Below are 20,939 nucleotides of genomic sequence, written 5' to 3' on the forward strand. Positions count from 1 at the left end.
ATGGTTTATTATGACTGAAACTAATTGATATATATGGATGATACACAACAAGGATATTATCAGAAAGATATCTAACCGAAATCACTTAGGCAGTTATCCTAGAGAATCTTTGTGTGATGGAGATTCTTAATTTCAGACATGCAGACAGTACTAAATGCAATGGCCGCCAATCGCAACTAAGGAAATTTGATATGGATTCAGGGGAAGATATTCCCTCTATTGTTAATAATCAGATAAAATGTCTGGGAAATTGGTTCAATGTAATCCTGAACGACTCAAACAAAACCATGAGACTCCACATAAGAAAGGACTCCGAGTTACTTCATAGCAAGGTTATGCCGCCAAAGCGAGGAAGTTTACCTCGCCTGACATGAAACCTTGAGGTACGTCTATCAAACAAGTCATTGCGAAGATATTAATAAGTTCCTCTATGACGAAGCTTTACAAAATTTAGCTGAACCTTTGTAGAACTCCCAATCTCAGGAGATGAAGATGGCGATGGTAAGATAGATGATGGTGTTGAATAAAGAACAGAGATAAAGCGCTATGTTAGCGGTGCAGTATATGCAAAATAAATCCACCTAAAACACGTAGCCACTGTCAGTAAACCATGCATACGGCACCAAGGACTAGGCGAAAATAAATTGCAGCGATGGAGAACAGAAGAACCGTAAGCCTTCAAACCACAAAAAGTGCTAACAATGGATATGATAGTATAAACAATATTTGGTCCATAAAGACAGCAAAATGACTTAGTCAGATATTGGTCGTCCGGAACTTTGCCTATGACAAAAGTGGGACCGATAGTGCAAGCTGATGATTGTGCCACCGGGCACTCTTGTGCGTTCTACTACCCCAGCTCATTAAAAAATATAGAGGTTGTCCTGCGAAAGTGCTAAGTAAATTGGCAGACATCTTGAAAAAGAGAAGAAAAAAGCCCTGGCCACTAAAAGAAAATAGTTTTATCAATTTTGTTAAAGGCAAATAGGGATGACAGACGTAAGTATGACCTGAAGAAGGAATGCATACATACACACAAGAAATAAGGTGATTTGTTCTCAGACACCATTAGGTGAAATGTTCTGAAGTGTTTATAGAAGACTTGCCTTTTCCATAGGAGTTTCACTGTGAGAAGGGATTTGAAAGGAATGAGTTGGGTGTTATTGTTGGCAGTGATTTGGTCAATCGCTGTTGACTTGCGACATTGAAAATGTTCTATTTGAGGAGTCGAAAAAGCCCCTGAAAGATGATTCTCCGATTACGCATGTAGAGTTGCAATCCAGGAGTTTATTCCAATATAATTCAAGGCATATCATATCAACATTTTATGAGTGTTAGCTTGATTTTTTGCTCGATCACTTACACAGTAAAATATGGAAACAACTTAGATTTTAAAGGCCATCTTAGATTTCAAAATGGTGGTCATGTTGAAATTAAATTAAGAAACAAATTATTTATGTACCAAACACTACAAAAGTATCAGTACTCTCTATATATTTGCTTAAAGACAGCTTAGCTAATTAGATGAATTCTATATAAAGATATAGCTTGAAAAGTTGGCGGCCATCTTGAAATTCAAAATGGTGGTCCTTCTATGTGAAGTATAACACTACCAGAATGTTCCTAGGTATCAATAATATGGAAGTGGACGTTTAAAGTTGGGATCTAGCTGGTATAGAACGCGAGGTATGGGTCGTTAAGGTTAATTTTTGGCAGCCATTTTGAAAACCAATATGGCGGCCGACAGGGGCCGTGATTTTTTGGGGTCCATTTTTTTCCTGAAACCTATGACCCAAAGAAGCCATATGCAAAGTTTCATGCTTTCTTCAAACTTGAATGATTTCGCCGAAAAGTCGACCTCAGCCGCTCCACTAATATGGACCAGTCCGGTGCTAGTCTTAGCCCCTTTGTTCACAACTGTTAGACAGTCCCCCAAGAGGTAAATAAGACAACATGTGCTCTACTGACATATATCATTTAATTACCGCGGCGGAGATGAGTCGATAGCCTTGAGAGCGGAGTCTGTCTTGCAGCTGGGTCTCTAAATTCAAGCTCCCTATATCTCAATCAGTTCTCTGCTTATATACATATCGGGCTGCTATCATTGTCATCATGCCCGAAAGTCATATTAATTTATCTTGGAACAAAATTTGTCAGAATCGATATTAAATTTAGATTTGTATGATCGTACGGATACTGCCTGACAATTGACTTTCTAGTTAGTATTGACCTTTATATGGTTATCATATGTTATCAACTAATTAACACCGGTCAGTTGTTTACTCTGGAAATAGTAAAAGGACCTAGTCACTACAATGACATGCAAGCTCCCACCTGTGCAACACGACAGCTCTACTCTGCACCAGTCCATCGACTGATATAAATATAAGTTTAGTCCAAACAGTTCACTTTTAAAGTTATTAATAAAGTCATTTAGCTATACTCAATACTAAGCAAACATTTTGAATAATGACGTAATAATTACACAATTATATTGACTTTAATTATATACGACACATACAAACAAGAACATGTTTTCAACTTCTGATATTCAAAGAGCCATATATACAATACATGTACATGTATGTAGTATAAACAGGTTGGACACAACCCTGCATATGGGTAACAGTTATCCATTTGAGTAACAGTTACCTGTTTGTAGTAATCAATAAGTTACCCAATGGAGGAATTCTGTGAAAAGAAAACAGCTAATATTGTTTTAAAAATTATTATCAAAGAAGAATTCCTCATTTGGGTTAACTTATTGATTACTTAAACAGGTAACTGTTACTCAAATGGGTAACTGTTACCCATATGCAGTGTTGTGCCCGACCTGATAAAATGAATTACATTGCATTGCATACTGTGAATAGTTTCCTGTACATGTATATGTGTGTCCGTCATTTTGACTGTCTGTCTGTTTGTACATGTATAAAAGGACCGTCCATTTCTCTGTCTGTCTGCCTGTTTGCATATGTATAATGTGACCGTCATTTTGTCTGTTTGTACAAATATACGTGTGTTCGTCAATTTGTCTGTCAGTCTGTTTGTACATGCTTATGTGTGTCCGTCATTTGGTCTGTCGGTCTGTTTGTACAAGTATAAATGTGTCCGTCATGATCAATTCCTTATTAACAAATCATCTCCCCGCACTCTGTACTACATATTATAGTACTGGTATAGCCAGTTAGTTTATGTAGAACGAATCAATAGCCTGTCTGTCAGTTCGGTCAATTGGCTAAATGAGAAATCATCTCCCCGCACTCTGTACTACATATTATTTAACACAAAAAAATAGTCAAGTACGTAACTTACTCAAAGAATCTAATTCCAAACACAGGTATAGCCTGCAGATGGTATATGTATAACATAGTTGAAGTCTCACGTGCAAATGAGTAGAGGCCCGTTTTGAATCAGTGGTTCAAGTTCGCATTATATTCAGATACACATGGTACACGTGGGTGAAATTCTAGAACTGACATTTATTATCGTGTCCCTGTGTTATTGCCTAGGACGTTAAAAGCATGGTCATATTTAATCGGGAGATCCTATTTTGGTATAGGTGAAGTAAGGTGTAACGTGCACTTACAACAAGATAACGATACCCTCATATTGAGATATAAAAAGAATGATACTAGTAATGATTCAATTTGAAAAACCATGTAACTTTTCATATCCTATACACTGTATATTATTGTAAAATACCATTATGAGTATCTCTCCAGCACGCAAATGCTCTCATTTCTTAACTCTATTTTGTCAAAAGTTACCTGTCTGATAACAAAAATACACCATTCCCTATAGCTCATCGTATTAGATTTATTGTATAATGTAAAAACAGGGTTTTATCATATGTATGTCAATGATAACGCACATGTGTCTTTTTACGTACAGATTATTTTGACCTAGCTATTTGTAAAGCAGATGTTGACTCTCACTCATTGACCCGCTAGATCTTTATCTTTTACTTAAATAAAGCATATTTATTCAAGTTTCTATTTATTTACCGAAGGTTTTATTTTTATAAGTTTTCATTTATATTCTCCAGTCGCAGTTCAACGCTTTTGAACAGGAATTTAGCGTAATTTCAAAACTTAAAGATTCAGTCTGAGTTTTAAACCCCTTTAAAGTTTTTATTATCTGCTGGACGTTGTCTAAAAAATTGAAAATATATATTACATGATGAATCCTTTTTGCATTCTAAACAATGCTAATTTTTCTTTGTATACATGTTTGTTAAATAAATTACATCCTTGGTATGGGAGCGTTGGTGGATGACAATTCTCAAAGACTTGGTATCTCTGACACCTCCCTGAACACATCTTTCGTGTTTATAAAGTGCATTCTTTTAATATTTTGCAACCTTCTATCTGGTGATACCCATCCATATCCAGGCCCGAACCAAAACATTCAACTAGAAGATAACTCAATATGCCACATTGATATATGTTCATCACGTAACAAGCTCAACATCCTCGAAGCCGAATATTCTGATTTTGATATATCATGAATATCCGAGAGACACCTTGGTACCACCATATATCCGATAACGATATTGCATTAGAGCACTATGGTCATGTATTAAGGAGGGATAGAGATAGCAACGGTGGTGGTGTACTTACATTGTACATGTATATATGCTAAAAATTACATTAACATTAGACCCAGGTTAGATCTTGAATGCAATAGTCTTGAACTGATATGTTCTGAAATCACAACACATAATAAATTCTACTTGGCTGTTTATATCGACCCGCTAATTCCTTAGTCAATTACTGAGACCTACTTGATAATAACGTTGATCAAGTTTGTACTGACAAAGTCTGGGATCTAAGTTTTCAAATTCTTTATGCAATTTCTCTTGATTGTCAGCAGCTCTGTCCTGAGACAGAGTAAGAAAACTGTAAACAGAAACAAACAAAGTATTACCTTACAGTAGCGTGTAACACATGTTTTCAGCCGACGCTGAATTAAGCTATAGCTAGGTAAACAACGCGGCATAATAATACAAATGCAAATCACACAATTAGAGATAATATCTTTTATTAGGCCTATACCTTTACTTCTTTTTCGCTATATAAAAAGTAGTCAATAGAAATGCTATTAAAATTTTCACTGTCATAAAAAGCTATTCCCCGGTAAATAGTCATTTGGACTATTTACCGTGGGAAAAGGCTATTTACCTGCATTCAAATTTGGCGGACTTTTCCTCTATAGCGATTTTAATTGGATGTCATCTGACGACGTTTCATGACGTCAGATGACGTTTATGTGACGTCATTGACGTTCCATCGCAAAGCGACAAGGCTGGTGTTTGGGAAAATGGCTGTAAACGGAACACGATTTGACAACTTTGACGAGGAAACACTAACAAAGTTGGTAAACGAAAGAGACAGTGCAAATACCCAACAGGTTATCAAAACTGCGGTAAACATCTTGAAGGATTACCTCCGAGAAAAATCACTTGGAACGACCAGTGAACTTGAGGGTGAAACAAGCGAACATGTGAACGGTATTCTTCGAAAGTTTTACGCGGAGTTGAAAAAAGTTGATGGATCCCGATACACTAAAAAAATCCATGATTACAATCAGGTATGGAGTGCAAAAGTATTTTTTAAAGAAGCGCGATGAGGATATTATAAACGCCGACGCATTTAAGAAAGCAAATGAAATGTTCAAGTCGGTGTTGGTGAACCTAAAAAGGGCGGGATTAGGGGATACGAAACACAAAGCTCCAATTGATGCAAAAGACATGGAGAAGCTTTACGCAAGTGAAATCTTTTCTAAAAATACCTCGGAGGGATTACAAAACCGGACAATATTTGAATATCTATACTATTTCTGTAATAGAGGCCGTGAGAACCTGAGAGATATTCAGAAAAATGATTTCAACATCAATACTGATGCTACAGGGAGACGATACGTCACCGTCACCAGTCGGCAAACAAAAAACCATCGAGGCGACGATTTAAGAGACAATGACAAGGAGGGACGCATGTATGATCAACCAGGTACTGTAACGTTGATTTTATTGATAGTTTTAATATTTCAAATTTGAAAAAGCGTATTTAACCCTCTGACTGCCAGAGTGTACATATATGTCCATTTCAAGTCATCCCGTGTATGTGGCGTAAAACTCGCTTGGTTTTCACCAGACTGTCGTGATATTGGTCTCAAATTAATCGTGAAACACTACTCTATAATAATAAACAGCAAAATATTTCATTTTGAAATAATTTATGGTACATAGTGAGTTTATAATATCCCACTTTGTCAAAAACGCATTTTTACACACGACGTAAAAATTAAAAAAGATGACGTACGGAACATTGTGATGTACAAGGCAATGGGTTTTAAGAAACCCATTGGATTTTCAGCAAAGAATAATGTGCTGAAAACAACAGAAGGTATTTTGGATTTCAGTGATAATATCATAATGATAGAAATTACTGTGAATACAATGAATGATATAATATTATTATTAAATAGGCGCGCAGCGTATATGCGGGTTTTCGCTCTGCTTGGGTAAGAAATGGACACAAAATAATGACGTTATTGAAGTGGTTGTCCTAAAATGTATCAATCAATTGGACTAGATTATATTTTTCAGCGCATTTAGATACAATAGAGCCACACAAAGTTCATTAAAACGTTTTACGAATGCTAGTTTAAGAGTAAGTCATTTACAAGCAAAACACGCAAACAGACTTATGTCTGAATGACGTTAGTATCCTTGCTGCAGCGTTTCCCTTTTTTGACCTCCAAATTAATTATCTCAATTAAAAGTCATTCCGCCAATTAGCACGCAATTACGTCATAAGACGTCAATAAAACGTCATATTTTAGGTTTATGACATCATACGAGGTATTTCAATATGGAGGATAATTCAGACAACGACTCTGATATTGAATATGATGCATATAGTTCTGATGAAAACGATGCTATAGACGGGTATCGCCAGATCACTAAACTATGGACCAGAGTTCAGAATGCTGATGAGCATGAATATCCTCATGAGGTACGTGAGTTTGTCGAAGATATGGGGCCCATCGACCCGCCAGATGCGAATTCGGATCCAATTGAATATTTCAACATGTTTGCAGTACCTGAAACGGGAAGTTCGTTAACTGAGATACTTGTTCAAGAGACAAACAGATATGCAAGACAATATTTTGAGAAAGAAGGTTACGCGTCAACGCCGTGCTCTAGATCCAATGAATGGAAGGATACAAATCTAGATGAAATGTCAGCATTTATAGGGCTATATCTAGCCATGGGAATCGTCAAAAAACCCTCCATAGAGTCTTACTGGAACACGTCTGATAAAACCTATCTGTACAATACCCATGGATTTTCTTCTGTTATGACCCGGAACAGATTCCAACTGATCATGAAGTTTTTGCACTGCAATAACAATAACACTCATATCCCACGAGGTCAAGAGGGCCATGATCCATGCCACAAATTTCGACCGGTTCTAGATCTCTTCAATCAGACTTTCAAGATGCGATATAATGCTGCCCGAGATTTGACAATCGACGAAAGCATGGTTGGCTTCAAAGGTACGTAGATTGATATTGATTTCCATACTGTAGGTGTAACTGTTGTGAGATACTAAATGCAGTACGTACATTATGATATACATGTACAACTGTGTGCGGTCAGAAGTAAATTGACAGAACCAATAGACGAACGAAATTGTTACATTCTGTCGAGAGTAATTTAGGAAACTAGAATTAAAATTTATTTATTTGCAAATAATAGCTTAGTCTAAGATAATTTAACAATAACGATTAATAAGCATACATTTTATTCTTAACATATGTTCAGGCAAGTTCAGATTCTATTACCTATACTGTATACCTGATCCTCGGTCTGTTTAAGCTGTAAGCTTCTTGACCACCTTGACATTTAATATATATTTCCTAACTTGATCATAAACTGTAGAGATGAATTGTTGTTTTCTTTTAGGAAGACATGACATCGTTCAATACTTGCCTGCCAAGAAAGCACACAGATGGGGGGCCAAGTTCTTTGTTTTGGCCGAGTCGGATACAGGATATGCTATATCATTGAAATTATACTCAGGTGTGTACGGTATAAATTGAAATATACATGTAGCTGATACAAAATGTAAGTGATTAGATTATCGACATGTATTCTAATTTAACAGATTTAAACTGAAGTTGAATGATATCGTGTTGGTTTAATCAAACAATATTGAATAATATAACTGAATACAAAAGAAAATGAACTGTTTTTCTGACATCTAGTAAAACAGAATACATATTTTCAGGACGGCAAGGCAATGAAGATAGAAGCACAAACGGTCTTGGGTATGATGTCTGTATGGCGCTTATACAGCCGTTTCTGGGAAAGAATCACCATCTTATAGTGGACAATTACTATACAAGCCCAACCCTTTGTGATGCGCTGTTTGATCGGGGTACATATATGACCGGCACCGTACGGGTCTACCGGAGGGGTATGCCTTCCTCTTTCAAGGGGATTAGATTGAAAAAAGGAGAGATGGAAATAAGGCAGAGCGGAAGCACAATGGCTCTCGCTTACGGGGACCGGAAGACGGTTACATTTTTGTCAACGATGGCCTCCCCACGGTAATTAATAATGTTTGAAAACTACAAATTTATATCGTTCATTAATAACCGTTCATGACAAAAACAATATCGTATATGTTCGTCTGTAAATAGTAGTGAATACGCCAATGTGACTATGAGTAATCATTAAGTGGATTAAATGAAATATAGACTTTTTCACTAGTATACATTGTATGACCACTTAAATCTATGGATTAAATTATACTGTAATTATCAATCATATTGTCATTACAGCATGCTTGCAACACACAACGCCAAAGGGGTTGACGTCAATATTCCTGCGGTCAATGATTTGTACAACAAAAAAATGGGAGGAGTAGACCTCAGCGATAAATCTGTGCAAGCCTATGACCCTGACGCACGGACATGCAAACTGTGGAAACGCATCCTAATCAACCTTCTGCTGAAGATGATGAGTAAGTATACTAAGATATTGAACAGATTTATACTTATTAATTTCGATACGTTTATAATGCATCTTGAAATAACATTGATAATTTAAATTTAGTTAAATCGTAGAAAGAAAAAGCATAATTATGATATTACCGTTAATATATACTGACTGACACGTATACATTTCTGCATACACGTATATAATACTCTGTACTTTTTTCAATAGACAACGCATACATCGTATACAGACAGAGAAGGGGGCTCCGCCAGAAGATGCATAGGCTGGAATTCTACCAAAGTGTTTACCAGTCCTTAGTCGGGGAGTATCGTCAGGAGAGAAGGCGCCCAGGTCCAAGATCTGCACTTGACCGTCTAACGGACAGACACTTCGTAGATATGATCGACGGTAATAAATAAATTGAAAAACTATTGAAAGTTTCTAAACAATGACAGAAATTATGCTATTCATTTTATTATCTGAGAATTAATAATGTATCTTTTCAATTTAAAATACATGTATGTAAATGGTACAAATATAATTTATTTTAGGATCAAAGAGAAAGATTTGCCAAGTGTGCGATAGGAGAATCCGCACGTGGTGCGCTGTATGTGAGGCCGGACTCTGCGTTGGGGACTGTTTCAGGAGATACCATACCCAGCGGGACTTCAGGCGTCCTCAACAGGAAGAATAAAATTGCTTTAATGTTGTATAAATTTACTAGTCTTCTTTCTTCCTTTGAAATATCAAATTAATGTCTAAATTGGGGTTGTCGATACTGCAACTGCAGCTGCAAAACTAAACGACGTTGCAAATTTGACGTTACGTCATTAGTTCTGGCAGTGACGTCATATATTTCAAACAGAGTTCTGGCAGCAAGAGGGTTAAAGGTGTAGATTATACAAACAATACCAAATTCGTTTACAATTACGTCGTGTTCATTTTTCATTAGCATTGACTTTTGTCATTTGTATGAGTCAAGTAAATAATGCATTAAATAGAAATACCTAAGCAAATTAAATCCTAACAATGACAACTTCTGGCAAAGGCCGAAGACAACTGTCGATCAGAGCATGGAAGTGTGGTATGATAATTGCGCTGTAGGTAAAAATACTTTGAACAATTCCATGTCACGGCTCAGCAAAGATGCAGGTCTCTCTGTTAAATACACCAACCATTGTATACGGGCAACATGTATCACGACGCTTGACCAAAAGGGAGTCGAAGCAAGGCACATCATGGGCATAAGCGGGCACAAATCGGAAAACTCTATCAGGTCTTATAAGTGAAAACAAGAAACGCCAAATTTCGGACATACTAAGTGAAAATGTTGTCCCAGCAAAGTCTCTAAAACTACATAACTCTGTCAACGGAAATGGAACTAGCTACATGCTCTTCCAACCTCCAGCTTCCCGACTTTTTAGACGACGAATTCGAAAGTATAATGGCTGACATTACTGCAAATGAGCTAGCCGCTACTAGGACAAATGTCTGCAATAACATCCCAATGAGTACATCAGGCTATATTCCAGGAAATTTCCATCTCAATAATTGCAATGTTACCATCAATATCACAAAGTAGAATTAACTGGATCATATAAATACTGACTGTTGTTATGGAATATTATATATGTTATCTTATTTACTGTTTGTGCATTTCTTGAATATCAATAAAATTTCATTAATTTAATACAGTATTTCAGTTGTGTTTTTTGTCAGAACTATAATTATAAAACACAGACATGGTCAGAGGTATGGGTATTATGGTGACGAACATATTATTACCAATAGAATGGTCTTGATTTTAGGCGTCATTTAATCACGATGACATATTCGTCACTGTAATAGTGTACACCATGTATGCTTTTTACATAGCGAAAATGAAGCAAAGGTATAATAAAACACTTATTGAATGGGTATATTCGGGAAATAGCACTTTTATGGTTCCCCTCGACACGAACTATTTTCCTCGGCTTCGCCTCGGAAAATAGTTCGTGTCTCTGGGAACCATAAAAGTGCTATTTCCCTCATACCCATTCAATAAGTGTCTAATAGAGTATCATTCACAATCACAATTTGTATTTACTCTTTAGACTACAAAGGACTCTGTTGTAATTCTGTCCAAGACATGACGTTTCTCTTTCCCAGTTCTTTTTCGTGCGGTCGATGATAAAAGACCGCTTCTTGAACCGGACTCCGTAATGGGTATTCCGGAATTTAAATTTATTACAAAAGGGTGAGACACGACACTCCCCACCTGATTGCGAATAGCAATCACCACTATACTAGAATAATAATACACCATAAACGAAGGTAAACAAGACTTAACAGTTCTGGAAAGCGCGATGAACAAGAAAGTTTAAAGTCACAATTGTAGTCCTCACAACACTCTTGATGATGATAATAGGTCGATTTAAAGTCACTCACTAAGATTTAGTACCAGATCCGTAACAGGGCGGATGTAGTAGGAGGTGGTTCCATCCATGATGACCTTGACCTGACCTTTCGGACAAAGTTTTCCTCTCCACTCAAAGTGTCGACGACTCTGGACACAGACCAGTCGTTCCTAGGTGTATTTTTGTCTTTAAGCAGTACAATGTCACCTATTTTGACATTTTGGCGTTCAGACTGCCACTTTTTGCGTCCCTGTAGTGATTGTAGGTATTCCTTTTGCCAACGTGACCAGAAGGAATTGTTCCTGCGAAGGCTCTTCCACTCTACCAGTTTTCTGCGTATGGAGGAAAGAAGGGCTGAGTATCTGAGGAGTTTCGGAATCATTTGATACGGAGATGATAGGTCGTGCATTGAGAATGGCACACACTTCATACATTAACGTAGTTAGTACTTCGTGGGTCAGGTTCTTGTTGTTGTGCTCCAGCAGCATGGAGTCGAGAATACGCTTTGACAGGCCGATCATCCGTTCCCAGACTCCTCCCATGTGAGAGGAGTGGGGCGAATTAAACTTCCAGGTGATACCCCTGCGATATAAGAAATCCTTCACTGGGCCGTCTCCAACTTTAATTGTATCTATCATGAGGTCGTTGGTGCTTCCGACGAAGTTGGTACCGCGGTTCGAGTAAAGTTCTTGAACTTCTCCGCGAATAGAAACAAATCTCCTAAGAGCGTTGATAAAGGCCGATGAGGTCATGTCTTCGACAACTTCGATGTGGATTGCACGTAAAGCCAAGCACGTAAAGATGACGGCCCATTGTTTGGAATGAACTAGGCAGCCTTTGGTCCTCCTCGAGGTGACTTACCAGGGGCCGAAGACATCGAGGCAGACGAACGTGAAGGGCGCAGAAGAAGTGACACGTGCCAATGGTAAGTACGATATCTTTTGATACATAAGTTGGCCTCTGAGCTTACGGGATTTTACAAAATGGTGGATAATCGAGTTTACGAGACGTCGACATCCGACGATCCAAAATCCGGCTGCACGCACAGCGCCCTCCGTAAGATGTCGACCTTGGTGTTCGGTGGCTGCATGGTAGTATCGAAAAATGAGCATGCCCACGTGGCTTTTACCAGGAATGATAATGGGGTTCAGTTCATTTTAATTCGAAATATCCTAAAGTCGGTTCAGTCTTCATCCAACTCTCATGACACCGTTTGAATCATTTCTTCCCTAGTAAGTTGCATGAAATCGTCCATAAAGAAATCCTTTTGAGTTTCCATAATGATCAAGCTCTTGGCCTGGTGAAAAGGGACGGAATCCCTGTAATCCCGATTATTATTCGTATTTTGAGTGCTCTTCGGATTCGTTTTCTTACTGAACGATCTAGCGACGTGTTTGAGGATAGATATGCTACGTATCAGCGATATCCAGTCGGAGAATTTTCTCAAACCGATGCGAGCCGAGGTTGGTGGCTGGCTTCTCCGAAGTATTTGTTTTCACAACCTGGACCAGGGGCCTGATTTCTTTGTCAGAATCCTCGTTGACCAATTCATGCTCCTCCGGGTTTTCTTTCACGAAATTAGAAAGTGTCAAGAATGGAGGACCTTTCAGCCAGACACTCTCTTGAATTTTCGTTGACGGAATGGAACGTGTACCCTGATCGGCAGGATTCTGGTCGGTGCTTATGTACAGCCACTGTTCTGGTGTAGTGATCATTCTGATCCGTTCAACCCTGTTTGCAACGTAGACGTAGAATCTTCTGGTTGTGGTATGTATGTACCCAAGGACCATCCTGCTATTGGAGTACAACTTAACCTCGTCGAACACGATTTCGGAGTTGTCACAGTTTGGCAGGATTTGAGTGGCAAGGACGGCCGCGCACAATTCAAGGTGGGGTAAGGTATGTCCTTCCATCGGCGCAACCTTAGCTTTTCCTAATACATGAGAAATATGAATCTTGTCCTCGTAGTCGAAAGTTCTGAGATACGCTACGGCCGCAATAGCTTCGACAGAGGCATCAGAGAATATGTGCAGTTCCTTTCTGACCTCGCTTCGAGGATTGTCTGTGTACGTGCGAGGAATACGAACGCCTTCCAACTCGCGCAAAGATTCCCTCCAGGTCTCCCATTCACCCTTCGACTCGTGAGGTAGAGGGTCGTCCCAGGCCAAGTCCTTGGCGTTCATCAACTTCCTGAGAAATAGTTTGCCGCGGATGATGACAGGGGACAGAAAGCCAAGGGGATCATAAAGGCTGTTGACTGTGGATAGGACGCCTCGTGTAGTGAATGCTTTTACCTCGGCAGAGACTTTAAACGTAAATTCATCAGAGACGATATCCCAGTATATTCCCATATTTTCTGAAGCGGGGGTGATTCAGAATCGAAGTTCAAGTCCTGTAGGTCTTGGGCTAGATCGTCTGAAGGAATGGCGTCCATGACCATGCGAGAGTTTGACGATATTTTGTGAAGTCGGAGATTGCCTCCCTCAAGGAGGGATTTCTGTGTTCTTTTCAAGAGGTCGATCGCTGATTCGGCATCAGGATGGGACGATAGGCCATCATCAACGTAAAAATTGTTGTTGACGAATTCGTAAACGTCCTCACCATATCTGTCCTTGTTGATTTCAACCGATTTCCGAAAGCCAAACGTTGCTATGGCCGGGGAGGGGGCGTTGCCAAATGTATGTACCTTCATCCGGTATTCTGTCAGTGGTTTGTCTGGGTCATTTTCAGAATGCCAGAGAACCGAAGAAAGTTCCTGTGTTCTCCCGTAACAAAGAAACAGTGAAACATTTGTTGAATGTCTGCTACAAAGGCCACTCTTTCCTTGCGAAAACGAATGAGAATACCGAGAAGGCTGTTGGTGAGGTCAGGTCCTGTGAGAATAGCACTGTTGAGAGAGACGCCTTGGTATGTGGCCGAGGAGTCAAATACAACGCGAATCTGTGATGTCTTCTTCTTATGGTATACTCCAAATATGGGTAGATACCATTGTTCCAATGAGTTCGAAATAGGTGGCGCTATCTCTGCATGACCACGATCCAACACGTTCTCCATGAACAAACAAAAGTGGTCCTTTTTTTCTTTGTTCCTTCTTAGGTTTCGAGTCAAGAATTTGGCTCTGTCCATGGCTTGTGACTTGTTGTTCGGAATGGGCTGTCCATTGCGGCGAAAAGGGAGAGGGGCTTCCCAGTTTCCGTTTTTTTTTTTATTTCTTTTCATTTTTCCTTCCATGATTTCCATAAATTCTCTATCTTCGACGGAAAGGCCAGGCTTGTCGTCTGGGGTCCTACGAAAGACCGAGTCATTTACGTGGAGTGAGCTTGTGCATGGCGCCAGGATTGTAGGACGACCCTTTCCGAGTATTTGAGTTTTACTAACTTGGACGAAGTTCGGATCATGGGTGATCCCTAAGCAGACTTTTCCGATGACAACCCATCCTAGATTTAGTCTTTGGGCAAATGGGATGCTTTTTGGACCCAGACGCTGATCTAATACGTGATGGGCTTCAATGAGGTCACGGCCTATAAGCAGCATGATTTCTGTCCTATCTTGGAGTTGCGAGATATCCTTAGATATGTCTCTTCAGTGATCATGATACAAATCGACTTCTGGGGTTGGTATTTCATCCCGGGCATTAGTAATCTTTTTACATTCAATCATAGTATACGTAGGTAGGTTCATGCTTGCTGATCCATCCATGGATTCGATTATGTAGCCAGATGCCCTGCGTCCAGAAGTAACGAATTGACCGGAACATGATGAGATCGCGTATTCTGATTCGCAACCGCAATCCCGGAATGTTTCAACGAAGCTTGTGGTAGCTAGCGACCTGTTACTTTGATCGTCTATAATAACATATAGGAGGATTTGGCGTTCTGGAGATTCTTTGGGGTAGACTCTAGCAAGAACCATCTTTGCACATGATTTTCCGTTTTTGTTTTTACCGCACAACTGTGTACATTTGGCATTAACATCTGATGAAATATCTTTGCTTGGTAGATCCTCCCCACCATGGTCGCTCACGATGTTGGATACGGAAGGTTGTCCTTTAGTAGTCGTGCTAGTTGGGCTAGAAACATGTAGGGCAGTACAGTGCGAAGTACTTTTACAGCGGAACAAAGCACAGATTTTTCTTTGCAATCTTTCGCAATATGTCTATTTGCCTTGCAACACCGAAAACAGATACCCCTTTCCTTCATAAACTGGCGCCTTTCTGCTATTGGTTTTTGTTGGAAGGCTCTGCATTCATTGAGGGTATGTGTAGTATTATGAATAGGACACAGGTTCTCCTGTTGAGTATAAGGCTGTGAGATGTTATCACTCTCGGATGGAATGTCCGTTTTCATTGTAGATACGACAGGAATAGTCGATTTCTTGCCTTTCTCAGTGTGTACCTGAGTTTTGTTTTCATTTTTATAGATTAGACTAGGATCGTTGGCTCGACTACTAAATTCGCGCACAAAGTTGCAGAAAACCTTGAATCATGGGAATCCCACTGTGTTATCCTTCTTATAGCGTGCCGCGCGATCTGTCCACTTGGATTGCATGTAGGGGGACGTTTCTCAACAATAAGAATTACGCCGACTGATGAGTCGTAGTAGGCCATAAGGGAACAGTAGTTCTCTTGCTCCTTTATTGATTCAATCTCTGATAGGATATCCGCTAGGTCGTACAGGCGTTTCGTGTCTTTATTATTAAGTTTGGGGAAGTTTGTGAGCTTATCACGCATTGAGGCTTCAACTAGTTCTGGGGCACCATATCTCTCATCGAGTCGTTGCCAAACCCTGATGAGTCCGGACGATGGGTTGGCGGCATTAGAGGATCTGAGGCTCTCAGCGTGTCGTTTTGACTCGCTACCGAGATATTTTATGAGCAGTTCTATTTCCTCGGCTGGGGTAACTTCAAGGTCAGAGATAACTGCTTTGAAGCCACTCTTTCATGCTGAGTAGTGTTCTGGCTTATCATTATAGGTTGTTAGCCTGTGAAGAAGGAGATCTCTTCTCATTTTATATTTGGTAATTTCACGCATGCCGGATGAAGTGACAGCTGTTGGGTCGGACTCCTGTCTGCGATTTAAGTCTATTAGCTCGGTCTCAACTGGCCTGGGTATGTAGGTCGATGGGGCCATCATGGCAGATGGTGGGCGTGGTATTGACTCCTGGGTGTATGATAGGTTTGGCGGAGAATGAGGTGCATTGATAGAGAGGAGTAGTGGCGGTGCATAGGTGCGAGAGGCACATATTGGGGGATCAGCCTCAAGTTCAGGGTTCGATGCCGGAGCATAGGGACGCTTTTCCATAGGTTTCAAACCTAGTCGCTTAGGAGGACTGAACTCCTGAGCCGTAGCGCGTAGTTCACTGATAGGGCCCGAAACATTTTCTCGACCGTAAGAATTAGGATTCATATCAGGTATGGGCTCGATGTTTGAGGGTTGGTCCTTTTGTATTCAAGTTTTTCGAAGTTTAAGCGAGCTTTAGCTTCCAGGGCTTTGGCTCTGTGCCTAGCGAGGCTTGATCTGGACTTACTTCTCATGCTGGTACCAGAATTACTACTTCTTACAGATAACTCTTATAGTAAACCGAGAGATTTACTGGTTTTAATTGAAGGGGGTTTGTCCACTGTGCCCTTTATGCTAACACAAATATGGTCTATCTCATTTAAAACTGTAGACATCTTAGCTTCTATACTACTTTGTATCATCTTTTGTGACGTGTATTCCAGTCTGCTTTCTTCTGTGTTTTTTCTCTCGAGGAATTCCATAAAACAATGTATATGAGAAGCATAGATCTTGGCTATGCGAAGAAGATTTTCACGGTGTTGAAGCACGAGGCTTGTGTTAATTTTTGAACTGGTGGCATAGTTCAGGATTACACTTTCTATGTCATTGCGAATAGATCTTACTTTCGCGGTATATTTCTGTACTTCCTGTTCATATATATCTTGAGCTTTTTCTGTAGGTTTAATGACACGACGCTCAGGGTTGATATGAGGGGGCTGAAATAGCTTGTTAATTTCATAATTTTCCTCCGATTTATCGTGTGAGGGTTCAGCACTGAGCTGGTTCTGAGAGATAGTATGATCAGGGACAGTTTCTGAGGTAAGTTCGTTATTAGGGGGCCGCGAGGCCCGAGTAGACGAAATATTACTCATGTTTGGGGCGAGATGTCTCGGGGGTTCAGTGTGACGAGTCCTACTTTGTAGTCTAAAGGTTTTTACTGTACTGACAAAGTCTGGGATCTAAGTTTTCAAATTCTTTATTCAATTTCTCTTGATTGTCAGCAGCTCTGTCCTGAGACAGAGTAAAAAACTGTAAACAGAAACAAACATAGTATTACCTTACAGTAGCGTGTAACACATGTTTTCAGCCGACGCTGAATTAAGCTATAGCTAGGTAAACAACGCGGCATAATAATACAAATGCAAATCACACAATTGGAGATAAAATCTTATAGAGTATCATTCACAATCACAGTCTGTATTTACCCTTTAGACTACAAAGGACTCTGTTGTAATCATGTCCAAAACATGACGTTTCTCTTTCCCAGTTCTTTTTTCGTGCGGTCGATAAAAAGACCACTTCCGGAACCTGACTCCGTAATGGGTATTCCGAAATATAAATTTATTACAAAAGGGTGAGACACGACAAAGTTAGAGATACACAAAAAGACATTATTCTTGTAGGTGATATAAATCAGGATATGTAAAATCTTACTCCTAATTCACATCTTCACAGACTTTTAATAAAATACGGATTGGAAAATATTGTATCTGAACCTACTAAGATCACTTCTTCAAAATCATTAGATGTAATTATCGCTAATAATATCAATTTAACAACTAATACCACTGTACATACCCCATCCTGCAGCGATCACTCTCCTGTAAGTTCCGATATAAATTTTAAATCATTTAAAAATATGCATACAAAAAACCCTCTTATACTGTAATAATGCAGACTATGATGGGGAAAATGAATATCTTCGTTCTATTGATTGAATCAGGTTATTTCTTCAATCCGTGATGCAAAAGAAAAAATATCTATCTAAACTTCAGTCCTCTTTCAAAGAAGGTTTCGCCAAATGAAATATAAAGACTACGAAATTGAAATTTATCCTGTACATAGATATAATCTTATAGATCATTTTTAATGCACACAGCGAACAATATGGGTGGTCAGTTGCCTAGCTTGACCAGAAAAATACTTCTCTAAAATAGAGCGAATTCAAGCTTTACATTATGTGCGCTAGAATATGTGTTGAAATTTAACTCACCACTTGCAACACGAGACCCAACAAAATCCGGGCAATTCCGCTTGAGATGTGGCTTCTGTTTCTTCTATTGCTACATGCCATCTCCGAATTTCATTCCCTAGAGATATCTTAGGGTGCCGATGATTCCATGCTAATTTCCTCCTCTTTGTTGCCGATTCAGATACATTTTTCCTCTCGCTTTCTCAGCTATTTTTTTTTTTACTTTTAGTGCGTAACAGTGCGCATGCGCGAAACTTCGACAACGCAATCCAAGCCATCGCAGCTTCATTTGCATACTATCCTGTCTGGCTGACATATCGTAATAAATCAAGAATTTCCTTCAATTTTGTATTTAAGACACATTTGTTCAATCTCATATGCATAAAGAAATTAAATTGAGGTATTTTTAATATGTTTTTTTTCATCTTTTCCTCCGTTTAAAGGATTTTACAAAAAAATATTTGTTTTGTTGGGCGAAACCTACCTTTAATTGATAAATCTATACCGCCAGGTAAATGGTAAAATAGCAAAGTCAGTTATGAATCTTAAAAACAAAAAATGAAACCGACGCTCCTCTGAGTATTAATGATGACCTAAAACTACATACTTTACATCTATATGTGTCTCTAATAAGAATGTTGACGACCTACCTCCTGGCAGTCCTCAGCCACAGCATACTTTTTCAATTTTCGACATTACAGAACAATACATAATTGATCAACTTCATCTTCTCAACAACCTTCAGGCCCTGACACTATTTATTCTCAATTTATAAAGGGTGTCTCTCAGTCAATTATAAAACCTCTTTATGTAATATTTGATAATTCTATATCATCTGGAACGCATTATAACTGGTTTAAGAAGGGGAACAAGTGAATTTGGCCTAGTACCAATTATTAAACGAAGACATCTACATCGAAATATAACGCTTATAACTTCTTTTTTTAATTATTTAATAAAAATTGCCCTTTTCATATTTATGAATTATTACAACGCTTTTTAGATTTTAAACTATTTTTCTGCCTACTTGTAATATGATAGTCACTTTTTTTCCGTACAATTTTCCCTTGATATGTGGGCATTTAGGTCCAACCACAGGCGATTGGTTTTATAGCATGACAAAACATATATATATGCAGCCTTTTGTATATCGGTTTACTACACGTTATGTTGTATGTTTTATTACTCAATAAGATGATATCTAAGGACCATGTCTACAAAGCAGTCGGTGTATCATATACAATACATAAATTTACATTTCATTTACATATTTGCAGGACAATCCATGTTTAAAATGCAACCCAGCAAGACTATAATCTATAATTACAATGTCTGTTTAACGTGCTATAAATGTTGCGGATTACTAAGCAAACATTTTGTTTCGGCAATAAAGAAATATTACAACATGCAACTGAACCGTGCTTGTTACTTGTGTGGATTCTTTATCTTCAAAAGCATGCACATATCATACTACATAGGGAATATCATTGCATTATTTCTTACATACCAACATATCGATTTCATTCAAACAATAGTCTGTCTATCAAGGAAGTATTCTGTAAGAAAAAAGTAATGCTGTTTAGACTTTCCGTACCTCATCAATGTAATCATGATAACCTGATTACCCCACAAGTTAAATCTGTACTTGTAGTACATTTGTGTACATCTATATTGGTTTTTCGACATTCAAAATCGACGTTGGTAAAGTATCGATTAGTCTCATCTTCTGGTGATTATGACATCACAAAACCACGTAAAATATTTAATTTACTGAAAATAACTTGCAGTAAGCACTAAATAAATGTAGCCTGTTATTATGAAAAAGCATGACCCTTTCTAAAAGATACTGAACGTTGGTAGCGTAGACTAGTTAATCAATTATATGCAAGTCATTCAAGCAACAAATTCGAAAGAAAAGAATACTGAATGGAGCAAATGTTTGAAAGAAGAAACAACTCTCGGTCGATGTTAGGTATATTATGATACAGTATAGTATCAAGTGTATAGCATATGCGTTAGAGAAAACACAGTCATATTTTTATAAAACCGTGTATTTTAGATAAACGAGGTATATGTATCTGAGACGCATACTTTACCTTAAACAGAAATATTTTATCTTTCCAACGTGTGGTTGATGAATGATGTTAGATATGTATTTCCAAAATTATGTTCTGTAAAATTCGGTTATAAAGAATACTAGGTCAAAGTAGTCCGCTCTTGTCTCTCCTCAAATCACAAATCACCGCTGGTGGTGGTATAGACGTATCAACTTATCCAAGATGG

The 20,939-nt window shown here is 38.7% G+C and overlaps 3 protein-coding genes across 5 annotated transcripts in view; 2 read left to right on the top strand and 1 right to left on the bottom strand.

The window, feature by feature from the left end:
• The window catches only part of LOC138328111 (proton-coupled amino acid transporter 3-like), a 37,282-nt gene extending 16,343 nt beyond the window's left edge, over positions 1-20,939 (bottom strand). Inside the window, exons 1-2 of one of the 3 annotated variants that reach the window (XM_069274741.1) lie at positions 20,753-20,939; positions 20,164-20,212 (exon numbers count right to left, since the gene is read on the bottom strand). In XM_069274741.1, the coding sequence (XP_069130842.1) occupies positions 20,164-20,180 (17 nt within the window). In that variant the 5' untranslated portion in view covers positions 20,181-20,212; positions 20,753-20,939. Of the gene's footprint in view, positions 1-4,786; positions 5,070-20,163; positions 20,213-20,752 lie in introns of those variants that run through there. The other 2 variants (XM_069274742.1, XM_069274743.1) reach the window with 2 other exon arrangements.
• On the top strand, positions 6,141-8,623 carry LOC138326754 (piggyBac transposable element-derived protein 4-like). Its single transcript, XM_069272763.1, has 3 exons — positions 6,141-7,563; positions 7,973-8,089; positions 8,298-8,623. The coding sequence occupies exons 1-3, from the start codon at positions 6,876-6,878 to the stop codon at positions 8,621-8,623; spliced, it is 1,131 nt and encodes a 376-aa protein (XP_069128864.1). The 5' UTR covers positions 6,141-6,875.
• On the top strand, positions 8,821-9,719 carry LOC138328112 (piggyBac transposable element-derived protein 4-like). Its single transcript, XM_069274745.1, has 3 exons — positions 8,821-9,035; positions 9,239-9,418; positions 9,562-9,719. The coding sequence occupies exons 1-3, from the start codon at positions 8,855-8,857 to the stop codon at positions 9,702-9,704; spliced, it is 504 nt and encodes a 167-aa protein (XP_069130846.1). The 5' UTR covers positions 8,821-8,854; the 3' UTR covers positions 9,705-9,719.

The sequence above is a fragment of the Argopecten irradians genome, chromosome 7 (assembly GCF_041381155.1).
Source record: "Argopecten irradians isolate NY chromosome 7, Ai_NY, whole genome shotgun sequence".
In the NCBI taxonomy this organism is placed as follows: Eukaryota; Metazoa; Mollusca; class Bivalvia; order Pectinida; family Pectinidae; genus Argopecten; species Argopecten irradians.